At 36.0% G+C, this 19,388-nt stretch overlaps 2 protein-coding genes across 7 annotated transcripts; one reads left to right on the forward strand and one right to left on the reverse strand.

The window, feature by feature from the left end:
• The first annotated feature begins 1,058 nt into the window (after window positions 1-1,058).
• On the forward strand, window positions 1,059-3,417 carry LOC111019155 (RING/U-box superfamily protein). Of its 3 annotated transcripts, none has more exons than XR_015787067.1 (2): window positions 1,059-1,791; window positions 2,688-2,828. XR_015787067.1 is itself a non-coding variant. In XM_022295469.2 (2 exons), the coding sequence occupies exon 2, from the start codon at window positions 2,155-2,157 to the stop codon at window positions 3,214-3,216; it is 1,062 nt and encodes a 353-aa protein (XP_022151161.1). In that variant the 5' UTR covers window positions 1,390-1,791; window positions 1,979-2,154; the 3' UTR covers window positions 3,217-3,417. The 3 variants fall into 3 exon arrangements, 2 of the variants coding, with proteins under 2 accessions (XP_022151161.1, XP_022151162.1); XM_022295469.2 differs by having other exon boundaries at window positions 1,390-1,791; window positions 1,979-3,417; XM_022295470.2 differs by having other exon boundaries at window positions 1,390-1,791; window positions 1,991-3,417.
• Window positions 3,418-3,892: 475 nt separating this feature from the next.
• LOC111019153 (AP-1 complex subunit gamma-2) lies at window positions 3,893-19,021 on the reverse strand. Of its 4 annotated transcripts, none has more exons than XR_002602503.2 (20): window positions 18,612-19,021; window positions 17,251-17,553; window positions 16,954-17,095; window positions 16,378-16,551; window positions 15,673-15,852; window positions 14,976-15,130; window positions 14,180-14,270; window positions 13,511-13,674; window positions 12,609-12,663; window positions 12,088-12,210; window positions 11,842-11,940; window positions 10,507-10,634; window positions 8,605-8,709; window positions 8,213-8,469; window positions 6,483-6,725; window positions 6,224-6,399; window positions 5,496-5,600; window positions 5,084-5,208; window positions 4,790-4,988; window positions 3,893-4,097 (listed from the first exon to the last, which is right to left on the reverse strand). XR_002602503.2 is itself a non-coding variant. In XM_022295467.2 (19 exons), the coding sequence occupies exons 1-18, from the start codon at window positions 18,641-18,643 to the stop codon at window positions 5,113-5,115; spliced, it is 2,628 nt and encodes an 875-aa protein (XP_022151159.1). In that variant the 5' UTR covers window positions 18,644-19,021; the 3' UTR covers window positions 4,399-4,988; window positions 5,084-5,112. The 4 variants fall into 4 exon arrangements, 2 of the variants coding, with proteins under 2 accessions (XP_022151159.1, XP_022151160.1); XR_015787066.1 differs by lacking the exon at window positions 3,893-4,097 and adding an exon at window positions 4,399-4,562; XM_022295467.2 differs by lacking the exon at window positions 3,893-4,097 and having other exon boundaries at window positions 4,399-4,988.
• Window positions 19,022-19,388: the final 367 nt, after the last annotated feature.

Here is a 19,388-nt window from a genome sequence, read left to right on the forward strand (position 1 = left end):
CAATTTTTGGGCACAGAACAACACCCATTGGTGTTCCAAAATTCACAGACAGAGTGCGTTTTGATTGAGGCACCTCAACATTCTTTTGCCCTTTTTTTCTTGGGACTTCAAAACTTAATTTTCTACGCCATCTAATTACCTTAAATTTATATTATTCAGAAATTATCATCACAAAAAACAAGAGATTTATTGTTTTATCATTTAAATTCCTAAAATGTATACTTTAAAATAATAATAATAAAATTTGAAATTGAACTAGGTCACATGGAGTCAATGACCTAAACAAGTTGAACCATTGTGAAACTTATTATTTCATCTTAATTTCAAATCTTCCTTGGATGCATCTTTTAATTTATTTGGGAGGACCGTCAAAATCTGACATGCACGAGGCATCATGCATGTCTAGTAATAAAACTTATAATAAGTAAATTAGATCTAAAGGATGATGGCTAGGTTATTTCCATTGTTATATAATTTCAGGAGTACAAATTTGTATGATGTAATACGGGTGGCATAATATTTTTGCCTAGTCATTATGACTTCGTTAAATAGCAGAAAAATAAAATATAGAATTATTTGTGAAAAACTAAACAAAACTGTGAAATTTTACAGTTTGAGTTGTTGAGCTATGTATATATATTAATATTAAAAAATGTACCATCCACATTTTGGCAATAACTTGATTACAGAATCGACAAGCCTCATGCAATAATACTCAAAAAGGTTTCTTCTTCCATTACATATTGACTGAGAAATTAATATATATATATATATACACACACACTATTAATTAATTGCAATGGAAAGTTTATAGATAAGTCAATATTAATATAATTCAATAATAGAGATATCCATTCCCCATTGAAGTCGAAGATTCAAATTCTCACCTTTCACGTTTCTTGTTGATTCAACAAGAAACAATTGTCCATAAATAAAATAATATTGTAATTTCTTTATATAGAAAATAAACAACGTTATAATTTTGATCGGTAATATTGTCGTTTTCTCATGTAATTAAGAAACGAAAGTAATATAGGTTTTATATAAAGATCTGCTAAAGACTTGAACCATATAGAACTTACTACCGGTGTGACAGAGAAAGTTAATCAATCCATTAATTTTTTTAGAAAATAAAAAAAAAATGTGAGATCTATTAGACACGAAAAAATTCAAAACAAACTCAACACAAGATTGGAAGAAATAAGGCATGAGAGTGAGATCATAACAACTAAACTACCTTGACATATGGTAATTTTTTTAGCTTAACAATATGGTAATTTTTATTTTATTTTATTATTATTTTTTTTTTGAGCTCGTTTGGGATGGTTAAACTTCTACTCCCACACCTACCCAATGCCTATCCCATACGCGAACAGAATCCAATTTTAAACCACGTCGGTGGATACTCAAAACTGTGTCCCAAACAGATGACTAAACACCGACCCATAGTCTCTCCTTCTGGAAGCTGCTAAAATTTTCACACCTGGGGCTGGGGACCTGAAGCGAAGCAGTTGATTTGTGTGTCCAATTCTATTGAAGCTTCACAAATTCAAAAGCTTCGATCAGAAATCAGCTTTTTCTTTGGTTTCCCCAGCGACCCGTTTCGCCATTATCGGTTACGACACCATCCACTGCCCTTCCAAATATATCAGGCATCTAAAACCCTCGACGAGTGCGGGCCTCTGCAGCTGAGCGATTCTGTTTGGGCAGCGCCCGATCGTGTCGAAACTCGGAATCTTATGGCACATGCAACGCAAAGCCCCATTTCTAGTTGATTTCCCAATGACCCAGGTTGGTAAATTTCATTCTTCTGGTTCCAATTTGACCATCAGTTCAAGTTTAGGCGTTTTGGGTAGCGAGAAATTTCTGTCTATATCCTAGCATTTTCATTTTTACTGCAATCTTAGTTCAGGGCTGGTTTTGATTTTTATCTCCCTTTTGTCTTCAAATTTTTACCCACATTTGAACTGGCTGGCAGTGCAATATATAGCCTGCCAACTGCTTGCTTGTTTGCCTCAATGCAAGAGTTGCTTTGGTTTCGAGGAAAACGAGGAGGAAGACGACTGATATTAGAAAGATTTCAAGTAATTGGCTCGGTGTTGGATCGAAGGAAAAAAGAAAATGGTGGTGAACTAATTATGTTGGCGTTCTAAAATGTCTTTTCTTCATCCTCAAACCAGAGTCTTTCTGGTTACTCCCTCCATTTCCCCTCTGCATTCCTCTTCCCCATTGGCATACCAAAAACAACCAACTCCACCCACTTCCTCTAGCAGTAAAATAAGCCCTGCAGTTCTTTTAGTCATAGTTATTCTGGCTATTCTTTTTTTCATATCTGGTATTCTTCATTTTCTAGTGAGATTTCTTGTAAAGCAACGATCTCCATCATCAATATCTGAGTCCAATAGTAATAGGTTCCCTGAAATGTCTGAATCATCTGCTTTCCAAAGACAGTTACAACAGCTCTTCCATCTTCATGATTCAGGGCTAGATCAAGCCTTCATAGACGCCCTCCCTGTTTTCCTCTACACAGAGATAGTGGGTTTAAAAGAGCCATTTGATTGTGCTGTATGTCTTTGTGAATTTTCAGAACTAGACAAGCTAAGATTGCTCCCTACTTGCAGTCATGCTTTTCACATTGATTGTATAGACACATGGTTGCTTTCTAACTCAACTTGCCCTCTTTGTAGAGGGACCCTTTACTCTCCTGGGCTTGCCATTGAAAATCCCATATTTGGTTTTGAAGACTCAGAGGGAACAGAGGGGTCTGCAGAGGATGGAAGAATTGGTGTTCCTACAGCTCAAAAACCTCCAGAGAACGACATGTATGGTGAAAAGAGAGTGTTTTCAATCAGACTTGGGAAATTTAGGAACTTGAATAATGGAGGAGTGAGAGGATTGGAGAAAGGAGAGGGAGAGACCAGCAGTAGCAGTTTGGGGGCGAGAAGATGCTATTCAATGGGGTCCTACCAGTATATCGTGGCTGATTCAGATTTGCAAGTGGCCTTACGAACGAGTAATCGGACTGGTGGGCGAAGTATGAGATTCGTGAGAGCTAGAGATTCTCAAACTGGGAATTCCTTGATTGATGATGATGCTGAGGGGAAGAAGATTAACATTGGAAGTAAAAATGAAAGCTTTTCTGTTTCCAAAATCTGGCTGTGGTCAAAGAAGGCTCGACAGCCGATTGGTTCAGACGTTCATCTGCGAGCTAATTAAGGTTCTGGGGTTGTGCCAGAAACAGGTAACCTAAAGATAAGTTGAGTGAGGTCTTTTACTGTGTGTTTGTACTCTCTGCATGATATCAACGACCCCATGTATAAGAAAATGATAATGAAACGAATCTTTAAGGTATGGCTTATCATATGGTTATACTAATTAGAATGCAGTTATAGAATTATGGGCAGGCTTGCTTTTTAATTTTATTTTTTTGGAGTATGTGAATTTTAACCTCGAACCTCAAAGGAAGGGATAGATGTCATTTTCCGAGCTATGCTTTATGTTGGCTTGCGGAGAACTTTTGTCAACGGGAGGATATTGAATGGTGTGCATTCTTTGAGATAAAATCAGGTGGTTCAAGATTTGCAGAGGGGATCGTGGCCATGGCTCTTTTCTTTATCATTGCAAGGCCCCAAGTATGGGCTGAATTGAAGAACTTGAGGCGAAGATTGTTTTAAAGCATAATAAGACCAAAAGGTCACATCATTACTTTAGACTTTTGAGAGGTAATTCAAGAGAATTATATGTGCTTAATACCAGAGGAACTGATTATTTACTCGCTTAGGTCATAAATAGGGGTCAGATCTTGAGAAGTGATTCGACAAATTTTCCCAATCAATTAACATCGCCTATTAAATTTCACCAATTGGCAAGGCGGGCAAAAAATGAATGCAAAGAACGAAGACAAAAAAAACTCACATATCCATGTAATTCCTGCCCGTTAGAAATACTCTTGGGTATGGTTAGTTCTTTTTGGGGGAAAATGGAAAAGGAAAAAAAGTGTTCTTACATATCTATTTGCTTATCAATATATTCATTTCGTTTTTATGGACCGCAATTGCATACCATGCCACTTGTTACCATCCGAGTGCAATTCCCATCTGACAAAAGAAGGATTTTAGACGCATTTACAAGTTTTCTCTGTAGAATGTTGAAATTTGCAATAATAAAACAAAGTAAAATAATAAAGAAGAAAGCAAGACAAAATAACGAGAAGAAAGCCAGATATTCAATAGCAAATGGCATCGCAGTAGGTGGTTTCAACTTTCAAACTTCCAAGATTAAGATTTTACCTGCTACTTAAAATATGTTTGCACAGAAACTCGAGCCTTGCCCGGGAGATTTGATTATCGATATTATAATCATAATTGGTCGCCTGATTGAGCTACCCTACCACACAAATTTGGTCCAGAATCCAGATATACTTCTAAATTAATGAATTAAGAATTCAAAACAAAATTCAGTAGGTCCGAACCAAATAGAGCTTCTTTCCAGTAGAGGGAAAAGGAAAAAAGAAGAGGGTCCAAACTGGAGAGCTCTTTCAACTGGGGAATTACATCATGGTCCTGCATACATATTTCCTAGAAGCTTACAAGGGCAAAAGCATGAAGAAGGAAGATATAATATTACAAGCTCATCTTCCAATAAGAAAAGAAGACTTCTAAACAAATCAAATTGAATTCCTTTTTTTCTTCCTTTAAATGTTTCGCATGTTTATTCAACTTGGTGACTGTGGTTGGAAACGATAATGCTGGAGAGTAAAAACTTAAAAAACAAGTGGCAAGAACAGTACCTCCAATCCTTAATGTAACACTTGAGCTCCCACCTCTTCATGCAAGACAAAATTTTTATAACCAAATCCCCGTACAATAACTTGAAATAATGTACAAAACCACTCTGAAAAGAGATTCAGAAACAAGAGAGATGGAGGGCCAGAGTGATGTCATTGGATTTATAGAAATCCCAGGGAAGCAAAATCAGCCATCAATGCGCTGCAAATCAAACCGTCCAATTTGATGAATTGAAGAATAATATAAGAAACTAACGCTACAAACAAAATGAAGACTGAATAGGGCCAGTTTATCACCATCTTTACACTTTCAGAGCCGTCTAACATCACAAATTACGAGGGAAATTATTGACTTGACCCTCCTCCAAAATATCTTTGTCATCCACCTTGTACGCTATCCTTAGGCGCATCACAAGATGCTTCTGAAAACATCAATAATATTGTAAATTATGGGAGGAAGTAACAGAGCAAGCATCAATTTTTGGATAAGAAATTGAAGCCGACTAACAACAATTTTATGGTAATTCTAATAAAACGCAGTCACAACCGTGCCACAGTACATTGATATCTTGAATAAATCATTTAGTAGTAAAGATTCTTAGAAATAAATAAATAAACAGATGCAATGAAAATCATTCAACTGCCATGCGACACGCTACAAATCTAAAAATTCCAAAACAGAATTTTATAAGTTGAAAAAGAAAGATACCTTCCCATACTGGCTATTAGTCACTCTCAACTTTTGTGTGATAGACCCATTACCACCTCCAGGCAGAGTACTACCACTAGCCGGATCTAAATGCAATTGGAGGAACTGTTTCAAATCCCCAAATAAATGTCAGAACCATTGGTTGACCAGAAAATTTAAGCAGATATGAGGTAAGCGCCTATTATATTAAGATAAACTAGCGTGACCCTACTAATTTGAAGATTCCAATTCATGCATGTGGATGTGGCAACAACAATAAGCTAGGACAAGGCGTCCACAAAAGGCGCAAAATATTGCAAGCAAAATATTTCAAGGGGAATATGAGGTGAGGAGATTCCACAAAATAAGGTGGCTAAACACAATCTTCTAAAAACTACAAGCCATAAGGCAGGAGGAATAACCACTAAGCACTTTAAAAAAATAAAAATAAAAACCGTTGCTACTTTGATCTTTACTTTTTGTTTTTAAAAATAAGCATATTTGTTAACCATTTTTTTCTCGTGCTTTCTATGCTCTGATATCTTTGCCAAATTTCAGAAGTCCAAATAATATATATAGCTTTCAAAATTTAGCTTTAGATTTTAAAATTTACCTAACATTTCAAAATGCTATTTGAGAAACAGAGAACAGACAGTATGTTGTTGCTCAAGACACTATGAAATACCTTAATAATTAACTACCAAAGGAGATATCGGGTGAATTTGGTTAGTCACCCGATAAGTTTTTACCTTTGGAACTGCTGCCTGGAAAATGAAATTTGTATAGGTATTATGAGATAAATTCGTAAATGTGGCATGGATAAATGTCGTTTGTGGGCTCCCAGCTGCCTTAGAGAAATCAAAAGCTATTCTCAATGATCCGCTTTCGTATGCAACTATAGATGGATAAACTGAACCATTCTCATCTGGAAAAAAAAAAAGCTATCAAAATTTTGACGAGATTCATCTCAACTAAAGAGATTCGAAGCACCAATGACAAGTTTACCACCTGCACTTGCTGCGTTAGGGGACAAGGCACTCAACAAATCAATTGTAGGAGCAGGTACAGGAGCAGAAGGTTTGCTCGCAGAGAGAGGAGAAAGAGAAGAGAGTCCATCCAATTGAACAGTAAGTGATTTGTCTTGATTTGCTAATATGTCAGTAGCAGATGCAGTACTCTGTGTAGGTGGCGTCCCAATAGATAAAAGATCCAATAGAACATCAGTTCCACTTTTTGGAGCTTGATTACTTCCTGAAGATATTCAAAGTTTCCAAATAACAATTATGGGTTAACATTTGGACTGTCCATGAAGAAAGTAGCGACAAATTTTTTAGAAACATTCAAACTAAAGTTCTTCCAGATACACCAACAGTAGTCTAGTAGAGCATGCAGAGTATTTTCATAATTAAAAATACAACATCGATTGAGTGGTAGGAATATTTGTTAAATATCTAAAATTATGGCCTCACAGTTGACAGCCCTTCATAAAATTATGCAAACAAAATATTATAAGCACTACCAAATCACACAAATAAAATTCTACCAGATTTGAGAACTGGTAGTTGTTGCTTGTTTATCACCACTGTATTTATCTTCGTGAGAACTAAACCTCAAAATAGCGGAAATGAACATTCAACGTGAATGGAAGCAAGAACATGTGGAAATGAACATCCAACATCCACTCATAGTCATTGGGGACGTATTTGCAAGCTGAAACCAATGGTAGATAAGAGAAATAAACTTTTTTGGTCCCAAATGCAAGGTTAGGTATTTGACTAATCTGTGGATAGAGGTTTGGTAGATTTTCAAAAGATATTATTGGTTAAAAAGACTCTCAACTCTCATTCCAGATTTGGTAATGAATAAAGAATCAAGCTTATCAAGGTTGATAATGATAGACGTATGGTCAAATCATTATGGAGTTCTAAAAGAATTGGCTGGACTAAGGTGCAATCAAGGGAAAGGTCCAGCAGCATGCTCATTTGTTGGGATGAAAATAGAATTGGTGTTAAGTCATGAAAGATTACAGAGAAAGAAAGCATCTATACATGAAATTAAAGTCCCTGAATTCTTATATTGACTCCCCTTAGTGTATTTCGGAGGGGATTTCAACATTATGCATTGGTGACTGGTCATATAAACGATCTAGTGGTGGGAGAAGAAGTCGCAGAAAGAGGTTTAATAGCATTATTGAAAACTTTGGGAATCCTGCTTTTTAATGGGTATTGGAGCAGCCTTTTCTGCTGAACTCTTCTGGGCTTTCCTTCCAAAATTTTGGTCCTTGGGACAGTGGATTAGCAGTTGTGTTTTGATGGTTTTGATTTTAGCTTTTCTGGCTCTTCGTTCTTTCCTTCTGGAGATAATTTTGTTTCTTTGGGTTCTTTTCTTTGTTCATCAATGTTCTATTTTTAGCTATTATAATTTTTGGCATATTTTGCTTTATTAGTTTGGTTGCGTGTTCTTTTCACCTCTCTGATAGTTTGTATCTTTGACCTTCTTTCTTTTCCTTTGTCGAGGAAAAATTTGTTTCGTGTTTCAAAAAAGAAAAAAAAAATCAAATGAGCCATGTGAGGCATGGTCAAGGATAGCAGTGCTGAAAGAAAATTGTAGAGTTTGTAAATCCTAAAAACAAGTGTTAAATCGAGGAAAATGAAAGTAGCCGCTTGATGCAAAGTAGAAGTCAAGAAGTTCACAGAACGGTCAGGATAAAATAGATATACTATGCTTTCAAAACTAACCGGATTGCTCTGGAGCTGCGGTCAAATCAAGCCCAAGAAGATCCTGAATAAAATCACTACCAGAAGAGCTAGGCACAGGGACATCATCCGAACTTAGATCAAGTAAATCAACTAGAGGAGCAGCAGATTTGGAAACTCCATTTGGAAGAGTAATTGCAGCCCCATTGGAAGTCGAAACTGATGCTGGCATAGAACCAGCCCTTTTTCCAATGAACGTAGCCTCATCCAAAACTGGCATCCTTTCAACCAATGCAGACCTGAAGATGCGCGTCCATCAGCTCTGTAATATTTAATGAAGCTCTAATATCGGTGCATAAAGTTAAATTCTTCCTGTAATGAAATTTGGCGATTTCATATTAGGGAAAGAAATAAACATCACACTGAGTAGATACCTCATATTCTGATGATTTGCAATGATGGAATTGAATTCGATTGATCTTTGCTGCAATTCAAGCACAAGGCTTCCTTTATATTGAACAATTAAATGGTTGACCCTCCTGGAAAGAATAGTCATTAAAGATTTCTATTAAAATTACAAAAGGAGTCATGAAAGATTTGTAACATTTCATCATAGATAAATATATTATGCCTCGTGAAAATTATTGAGGGTACTCCTCATCTCATTGACCTTTTGGACGTTCTTATTTCCCTAATAAAAGTCTATGTTTCTTATGAAAAAAACACACCCACCCCACCCCCACCCCCCAAATTGAATAGAATGAAATTTCTTGGAATCATTCTGCAGTAACACCTGATCTCCAGCAGCATGTGGTGCAAATTTCTCAGTTTAATGGCGATTATGTTGTGGCAAATCTGATAATTTTTTCTTTTTATCAGATAACACGTTCAGCATTCTTCATTCATCAGGAGAGGGAAGATTTTCTGGCATTGCTTGGTTTGGTTAACATCTTATGATAACTATAATGAGCATTTTGGAGGTTAGGAGCTCCATATATTAAAATGCTTCATTGTGTCTCAATTAATCCTAACCTCATGAGAGTCGTTTTCTTATACAAACAGTTGCTGTAAGGTTCAGTTGTAAAGGCCGGGAGAAAAGTACAGCTTTTCATAGAATTTGGGTAGTGGCTAGTTTTTTCCTTTTAGAAGCATTCCATCACTTCGATGGTTTATAATTTAATTCTTATTTCCTATCCAGAAAAGGTTATTTTAACCGAAATTTTTACCGATACATTGCATGTTCAACAAAAAAATTGTTTCACTCCAAAAAAAAAGATCTTTAAGAGATGAGAAATTTAGTGTCTTAGCTCCCAAGGGGCAGCCCTGTTAGCCAGGACTTGGAGTCTCTTTATCATACTAGCTTAGAGGTCTCAAGTTTGTTTGAACTTTTGAGTGAACTTAATACAAAAAACCCTTGATGTCTCCCAAGTATGGGCCTTGGGACAAGCACGGATGCCTCCGATATAGGGGAGCAAAGATCCAGCTCCCAGTTATTATTTTATAAAATTAAAAGAAAAAAAAAGTCTTGACTGTAAAAAACATCAAAAAAAATTGTTCCACCCCAAAAGAAAATAAATCTTAAAGAGATGAGAAATTTGGTGTCTTGATTATAAAAACAAATAAATGTTCAAACCAAGTGGCAGATGTCCTTAGGTAATGAAAGGAGCATAATGACGAGTTATTGTTTCTTTTTCCATCTAGTTTAAGCAACATTTAGAACTAAACGAAAAAGATATTTCCATAAGAGAAAATAATCTTTCATCATAAGTACACAGACACAGACACATCATAGACACAGCAACACACCAATTTAACAAATTTAGGACACGGAGATGTTGGAGACATGTTATTTATTTCTTAATTTTTTAGATAGTCTGGTGGCAAAGGTTGGCAGTGGTAGCGGCAGCGGCAGCGGCGAAGGGCTTCTCATGCTTCTCTATTTCATGGGATTTGTGGGAGGCTAGGGCTTCTGACTTCTGTTTTGTTTTTTAGTTTTTCTTCTTTATTTTTTTTAAGTTATGGACTTTATTTATAGGCCTTCTGTTTAGTTTTTAGGCTGGGTCAGGCATGTCCAGACGTGTTCGGGCCGTATCCCAGACCAAAATAAAAATTAAAAAAAGAAAACTAAGACACGTAGATTGATGCATCGGACAGGACATATCCATGTCCAACACGGACACTCTGCCTAAAATGGATTTTAGTGTCAGTGCTTCCTAGCTTCCATCCAAGGAAATTAAATGTCTTTCAACCAAAAGGCAGGGAGAAATAAATCTATTACCAAACATTCAGAGGGAATTTCATATCATCAAAAAAGATTGGCACTAGCATTCACGTACTCTGAACATGATGGGAAACGAGAAGAGAGCTTCAGCAAAGCAATCATAGCCATTGCTTTGGTCGTGAGATCTGAGCCATGGCGTTTAATAGCAGTTTCAGCAACATCTACAGCATCAGATTCCGTAACCTGAGAAGAAATTCAGTTATTCATTAAACAGATCCAGAGAAGAAATCCACAACACAAGGAAGCCCAAAATGATAGAATTTGCAACTAGAAAATAATATGAGCTGCATTATTGGATTGGCTTAGATCCAGGGCAAAAGGATTTGGTAGTTTCAAAACCACCACCATGCTCCAACCTATGATGTACCAAGAAAGATGTACGGTCTAACGAGGCATTACTACCCAGAAGGAAAGATAGAGAAACAAAAAATAAATCTAATGGAGTTAGTCGTATCGATTAGCATATCTTTACTGGAAACAGTCCATATTAGCAGATGAATTAGAAAGCAATGACCAGAAAAATACAAAAAACAAGTAGAAGGAATACAAAGTCATGGTCCATGGAAATGACATTTGAACTTTTACACCAAACAAAAATGATTTTACCACAGATATTCAACATTATCAATCGAATTCCAGAAGATATCCATTAATTGTTACAGATTTTTCTTACAAGCTTCTCATGCTGAGGTTAAACCTAGGTTTTATTTATAAGAATTAAGAACAACAATTATCATTAGGTATAATTACCATTTTAAAGGCACATACATTTTTTACATAAGAAACACTTGTATTGAAAGTGAAAATGCATATTTAGTGAACGAAGGCTGCTATCCACCAGCCCCTAACTCAAAGAGTCCAAGCACAAAAATAGAAAAAGCAACTGAAAAAATAGCATAGGCATAGTTGCAAAGAAAAACAAAAACATTCAACTAAAATTAAAAATTAACTTGGATATAGTGTGTTCAGGATTTGTTTTGTACTTCCTATTTGAGTTTGTTTTTGTTGTTAGTTTTAGTTTGTTAGTTTGTTAGTAATTGGTTTCTGGTTTCTTAGTTAGTAGGCTCTAAAAAATAACAAAGATCCTTTGGTAGAGAGTTCTTGGAGATTTCTGATACTAGGTTGCATCAAACTTTTTTTTTTAATTATCCTCTTCTAGTTATTGGTGCCAATTAGAGTGCTTTGACGTGAGCCCCTGGGCAAGTTGTGAGGATTTCTAATCCTCTCTTTCTTATTCCTTGCTCTTTAATGAAACTGGTTTCTTATCCCCTTGGGAAAGGGTGGAGGGGTCATGGTAACTAGCTGGCAGCGCTGAACCTTATCCATCCCAAATCACAAACAAACAAACAAGCACGAAAATCATATATAGGAGCACAGAAAGAGTGCTTACAACTATGGAGTCCTCTACATCAAGCATTCCAATATTATTTACCAGCATGTCGCCATATTCCCCAATGCACCAAACTGCCACTCGAACAAGACTTTCCTGCTTAACATGTCAGCATAGGCATAAAGGAATACCCACTTGTATACTTGGTGTGGGGGTGTATTTGAGAGTGTGTGACTGCGTGTTTGTGTCTGCATGGTGGGGGGAACAATTTGGTGTTTACGTTATCAAAAGAGAACGACTGAATACCTGTTCACTAGATATCTGAAATGCTCTGTATAAGGCCCTTACAGTATACCCGTGGAGGTCAGATGCATTGCTTATCACGACAATAAGGGCATGCCATACTTCATCTTTAATAAAATTTCCAGCCTACTAAGCAAAGCAGAAATATCAGAATTTTTATCAAAGGGAATATGAAATTCAATGTGCTGTAACACTTGATGGCAGGTTTATAGGATAGGATGTCACAGCTCTTTGAATCAACAACAAATTGAATGGATTCCCGGAGAAAAAATTAAGAAACAAAGAAAAAATAAATGAGAACACTCAAAAGAGGAATCGGCACCCAATGATAAGAAACAAAGCGCTGAAACTGTGCTGTAGAAAGAATTGTGGCTCCGAAGTTCATTCAGCAGACTCGGGAAATAGAACATTAAGAAAACATTTGAATTGATATCTATGACCATCCAAAGAATGCAAAAGACAATAATCAAGCTAGAGATAAATCAAAGATTATCAAGACTAACATATGAAAATTCAAATTATACCTCAGAGAGAACCTTCAGCATCTGATCAATGTACCAGATTTTCTCTGGAGAGTACCTGAAGCACCAGGATAAATGTTAAACAGAAACATCATCGCTATAAATCTGTCTATTATCTTTCTTATATATATATATACATAAGAGAGAAAAAGTTGTCTCAAGTTAGTTTCTACTAATCCTAAATCCTTATACACTTGGCTCTCCCAAGACAAAAGACAAATGGAAAAAAAAAAGGAAGAAAAGACTTGTGGTGTTAAAAAGTAAGGAAATGAAAACCAATAAAATACCACATTTCAAGTAAACTAGTTTAGAGTACAGTATCGAAACTTGCTTAAAACTTAAAATTATTAACCCATTTAGAGCATAGTCACTTCTTTTTTGTTCGAACGGTGACCTCTATGAGTAAGATGAATTGAAGATGTATCCAGATGATATCAGAAATTATTGACTCATTTTAACCATTTTTAACATTATGAGAAACCACTTACATTTCATTTCATTAAAGAATGAAATATAAAAAAAGGAAGGTGAGGCCCCACGGCAACTTCAATGGAGTTACAATAAGACACTTGGGTCAGATGAAATATAGGAGAGTAATCACAAAACCGTTCAAGCAAGCACACCCTGAAGAAGCTAGAAAACCAATAGTATTCCAAATCTCACTATCTAATTACCCACATTGTAAAGATCACATATTCCTTTCCAATCCCAATTCCCACAAATTGGCCTAGTAACAGTGGAAAATCATTAAGGCCAGCTTGCAAGAAGAATGAGGGAGAGAGGACAGAACGTCACAGGAGACAAGGGAATGTCAACTTGTTCACTTTTTTCTTTTTCTTTTTTTTTTACTGAAAATGGAAAGAAAAAGGCAGTGGTTAAAAAATAACATCAACTGTAGAGCTCACTTTGCAACAATTGAGCAAATTTTTGCAGTAAGATCTCCCTTAAATTCTTGATCAGCAACTTCCAGGTAATCAATAAGCTCTTTTGTCAGAGGCTTGACATTGCTATCATTTATTAGAAGGTAGACAAGTTCAAGGGCCCTCTTCCGAATTGAAGCATCTGAATCCTGAGACACAAAACAAAACTCAAAATGTTTTCAAAGTCCCACTGTTTCCTCCACAAGTTTGCATAAGAATTTCAAGAAGGTATAAGCATTACACAGTTACGTGTTTATCCAAGATTTTCTATGAATTACTCAAACCAGTATTCTCCAAATAGCCTATTTCCAGTTCCACGCAGAGTTCACCCAGAATTTGTTATAAATTGTCACTCTCAAAATAGTTTACAACTAATACCAAATAAGATAAAATTAAAATGAGAAAATATTAACAGAACAAAAAAATCACAAGTGTGAATCTGTGATTACTATCCCAAACTCCCATCACTTCGCTTACAGCTAGTTTGACAATTTATTAATGACCAATGGCCTGTGCAGTCAGAGAATGATGGGAAGACTTGGAAGACTAGATTCATTCATAGTTCATAGGAGGAAAAGACGATTTAACAAAGAAACAATACTTCAAAAATGAAAAAGTCAAAAGAAAACTGCATGAACAAGAACTACAAAATACCTTTACACATTCCAAGATCGTTGTCCGATGTCTCTGCACTGCTTGACCATCTACTATGATAGCCTTCATAAGCATGTTTAATGCTACATATCTAATAAACATTAAAAGAGCAAGAGGTTGATATATTGGAGATTAGCCAGCGGTAAACAATTATAAATTGAGTTCTAGAAATGCATTCAATTAATAGTTAGGTCCTAGGCAATTGGCCAAACTTAAAAAACACCCTTAATCCATAACCTCCATTTCAATCGGTTATATCGATGGTGAAGCAACAAAACTTCCTGTTATTGTCAATAATATCTTTATTAAGTATGTATGTAATGGCAAACCTTGATGAGTCAATGATTTGTGAGATTTGATAGGAGAGAGTTACAGAATCTTTAGTAACAAGATAATGAAATGGGAGGAAATAATAGACAAATCTAGATTTAGTGCTTCTCTTTGGTGCTCTATTGCAAAGATTTTTTGTAAATTCAAATCTTCGTAATTAACTCAAATTGGATCGCTTTTTTATAAGCTCCACAGGAATTCATACTTTTGTAAGCTTTTCGCTAAATTAATGAAAAGCTCTTTCTTTTCATTCCCAAATAAACCATGACAAAGTGCAACATTAGGCAATATACCATCATCATTTGCACACCATAAAAATATAAATGTAAATTTTGAAACAAAAATATCAAGTTGGTACGGAAAAGATGATTATTTCACACAATTTCATACACTCTACGCAATAGTATTCTCATGGAGGCAACTTAATACACAATAAAACAGAATACTTGAGTGTTATCAACAGAACCTGATATTGTTATCACGATTAGACAAGAATCTTCCCAGTATATTGATAGCGAGAACACGTAAGCCGCCACTATCTTCTATACTCATTATAGTTTCAACACACTCGTATAGAATAGCATTCCCTGAGTTTTTGTTTGATTCAGTTTTCGTTGCCACCTAAGAGAAAACACTTGTCAAATTTACACAGGAAACAGAAAGGAGAAAGGTTGTTTGAATAAAAGTCACAACAATCAGTGGCGGATCAGGTATCAGCATGAACCAGTATAAAGTAGAGCAACGGTCATATGGTCAAAAAAACATAACCAGGTGAATTAAATTTTAGAAAAGAAAATAAGATTGACTCCATTGAAATTTTATGCCAAAATCAAATTATAAAGCTATACGGTAAAAATACGGTGTTTTTGTCCTACATGACCAGAAAAAAGTACAAGAAAAGTGACCTATCAATGACCTAAGTTCAATAGGATGCTGTCTATATCTCTAGTGAGAACATAAAATCTAGACAATTTGCATGATGCTTCCTCCCATAATACCAGGGATACTTGGAATAAGAAATGGAGAGCGATAATAGGTCTATGTCCGAAAATAAGAATACATCTGAGATGTCTATTTTCTACAGTAAAAGAACCTGCAAGATCCAGGAATTTAATAATATGATAGTAATTTAAAGTTTGCCTTTGTTACTGGCTGAAATTTACCTGTGCAAGTATATCATTCATACAGTCACTAGCATCTTCATCTCCTTGGCCCAAGACGCGCAAAAATTTAAGCAACCGAATATGGAGAAATGGGTCTGTTATTCCAGCAATATCATACTCGGGAGCATATGGACTGTTCACCAAATCCTTCAATGTCTTGACTACGCCCTCTGTTGACTTCTGTAGGGAGGTAAATAACATTTCTAATATAAACAAAGACCAAAAATCATAGTTCCATTATTTAAATGTAACATAAACATTGTAGTATACAGAACTCATTTAAAAAAAAATACTAGTAATCCTTGATTAAAATACTCCAAGAATCACTAAGAACATACAAAATGGCATATTACTCGGTGTAAAATTTACAGAGTATCGCAACTCCTTTAGCCCATATAGCCTTGAACAACAAGTTGCTTTTCTTTACTGATGGAACCAATTAAATTGTGGGCTGATTAACTTACAAGTTCAGAAGAGAGATAGAGTTGGTTGGCTGCAGCTGGTGTATCATAAATGAATCAGACTGAAATGAACCACGATAAACAAATCCAACACCATAACCAAGAAGATAGATATCATTAAATGTCACCCAGCAAGCAAAGAATAGAACACCAGTCTCATCACAGTCAGTCACCAAGTTCAGAAGAGTATTAACAATCCATGCAGAAAAAAACATGTCAACCAATAAGGGCATGGTCAAAATACCTTTCTAAAATATTCCAGGGCTTCTGAGCTATGTTTGCAAAGTTCTGTACAAAGTTGAACTCCTGTTATCATAACCCCATGGTGCTTTTCTTTCAGTAAGGAGGCAGCAGGGTTAACAAAATTTTCTGCAAGGTCTGGTACTTTCCTTATAATCCTTATAGAACATAATGCTGCCTGCACTCACCATCAGATACTCTCAAGTTACAAGAATAAAACAATTTAACAGCAAAAATAGAACCTTTTTAGTATTTGTGAAATTCCTGAAAACGAATTAAAAAAACTTTGCTTAGTCATGAAATGAGCAACCACAACAGTAGTAGCGGTAATAGAGGAAAACCATATAACAAGTTCAAAAGCTTAAAACCTGACTCACATCTTTTTCACCTATATGGAAGATGTGCTCTTTTTAAAAGAAACTATTGCAATAAATAGGCAAAGAGTTGTCGAACATAAATGACTAGAACAAAATAACCTTCATCCTCGAACAGGGAAATAGAAGCTTAAACACATTACTATATACCCTACTTCTAAATCAGAAGAATTAAAACATTGCACATTATTACATGCAACACTCACTTTCTTCCTAATATTTGGGTCACGAAACTGTAGCAGTCTTTCAACTTCTGGTGCGAGATCACGAGCCATTTCAGCTGAACAAATATTTCCTAAAGCACAAAGAGCAAGTCCTACAATGTACTGGTTTGAGTGGTTGAGATCTCTGAGAGCAATTAAGGTAACTGCAAAAGCTTAAAATCTTCCTTCTTAAATGTTCTTGCAGATAATATACCTCAAGTAATTCTCAATATAATGAACTTCCGAGAAAAATAATAAAGATCTAAGATTACTAAAGCAAAAATGATGAAGACTGGATACTGTTTTAATGAGTTTGTGACCAACATAAGAACTTCTTGTCTTTCATCCAGAAGTAACATGAGGCCAAGATACCCAATTCTCTTTTCTGGGAAACCAGCAGATGCAATCAACTTCAGGCATTCCATTTGACCAAAATGTGTGGGATAACCAAGCATGTGAATGAACATGAGCTTTGCAAGATTTCGATGCCTATAGTCATGATCATTTTCATCAATGGCAGCTCGAATAGCAGCACACTCTTTTCGAATCACAGCACGTTCCTCAGCTGCAGTTTTGCAAGCACGAATAGCCCGAATCATGTCCCTGTATTAAAGCATCAAGTAAAATAATCATATGACAGAGAGAGCCTTTGGCTAAAGATTTATTATGTGACTTATAAAAGATAGCAACGCAACTGATACGCCAACCATTTATGAGTTACAGGTCAATGAGGTAAAGCTCAATATAAAACAAGTAGAAATTGGAAATAAAGGAGAAATTTCTTTTATTAATAAATAAAAGTAGCACTATCTTCCGAGTGTATAGTAGTTGCATAGTTGGAACCTCAGGATATAACATGAAGACACATAAATATTTCTTTATAACAAATATTTCAGGATTTGTTACTGGATCAGAAGTTTCAAGGACTGCTAATTCACAAAAAATCTCATGAAATTCGAGCATCAGGGCAGATCAAATATTTAAAAGCCGACTCACAAGATAGCACTTCAACTACAAGTATTTTCTAAAATCCTTCATACCCTTCCAAAGATTTCATGCTCACATCAAACGTAATAAATATTTTGAATGCGAATTGGAAGAAAGAGAAACTTTGGAAAGGGCTGCAGAAGTATGTCGTACTTCGTGATGATCACAGATAACCATCAATAAATGGGCAATGAGAAGCAATAACCCTAAATTGCTAGGTACATAATTTTGAACGAACCCAGATACCTACAGATGCCAAACCACTGTGTGAGTGATGATTCAAAGAACGCGCTTCACTGGTTACGTATAACTACCCTCGTATTTCGATAACTGACTCAGAATTGGCCCCTAAATCTAGCCCGCTTAAACTTATTGAGTGAGGCCACTAATAAAACCCAACAAGCATGACACTGCTATTGGAAACCCCAACCTAAGCACTTGTTATCAATTCCAGCAAAGAGAAAATGCAAGCTTCAGCTGCTAAATTCCTAGTCAATACACAAAAACGGTCCTACACCTCAACTCCTATATCACGAATTGCCTAATTACGCAAGAATTCCATTCCGAAAACCAAAAGAAAACGGAAAACAGTCCAATAACAACAGGTGGAACAAATAAGAAGTGAAGTAGAAAAGTGATCTGCGAAAATGGGCACAATACGGTAGGAAACTCACCTGAGACGCGTCCCGGACGAGAAGGGATTCATTGTTGACTCCCGGTCGAAGCTCCAACAAAGGTATACAAGATCGGAATGGATATCAGGAGTAGCGGCTAATTAATCAGAGGTCTCCAGATTAAGCAGCGATTTGAATGTTGTGAAGACGAAATCCGAGATCCGAACGGGTCTTGAAGAGATCTGAGATGGGGAGTAGAGAGAGTTTGGATCTGAAGATATGTTCGAGCCTGTGTCGGGCTTTCTCCTTCCTACTTGTGATGAATGCGCTAGCTCTTCGACGTTGTGAATGTGATCAAAACTTAGAAGAGAACATAAAATTGAAAATAATTAAATATAACAAATCAAATAAAAGGGAATGAACTGAGAAACACACACACTGAGAATTTTTTCTCCTTTCCTTTTTCCTTTGGGGAACAGTTTTCATTAACGTTACCCGTGTGGCGGTTTTAACTGGATCACAGCCGATCCTGAGTGGGTGAATCTGGCATAAGTCTTGTACTGTCTATCACGCGCAAAAGGACCAACTTCTCTTCTGCGTAACAAAACGACGTAGTTTAGGGAACATTTGCACTTTGCATTGTGGTCACTTTATTTTTTATTTTTTAATTTAGATAGGTGCCTTAGTCTCGGTTATGCTCGCATTGGCTTTAAAAGCTATGGGTTAATAAACCACTTATTATGTTGTTGGGAGAGGCATTCCAAATAACAAGTTGATAGAGTGGCTTTAATTAATTCTTATATATTGTAATTCAAATAAATTGGTAAATAGACACAG

The sequence above is a fragment of the Momordica charantia genome, assembly GCF_013281855.1.
Source record: "Momordica charantia cultivar OHB3-1 chromosome 9 unlocalized genomic scaffold, Mcharantia_2.0 BLBB01000009.1, whole genome shotgun sequence".
Lineage (NCBI taxonomy): Eukaryota > Viridiplantae > Streptophyta > Magnoliopsida > Cucurbitales > Cucurbitaceae > Momordica > Momordica charantia.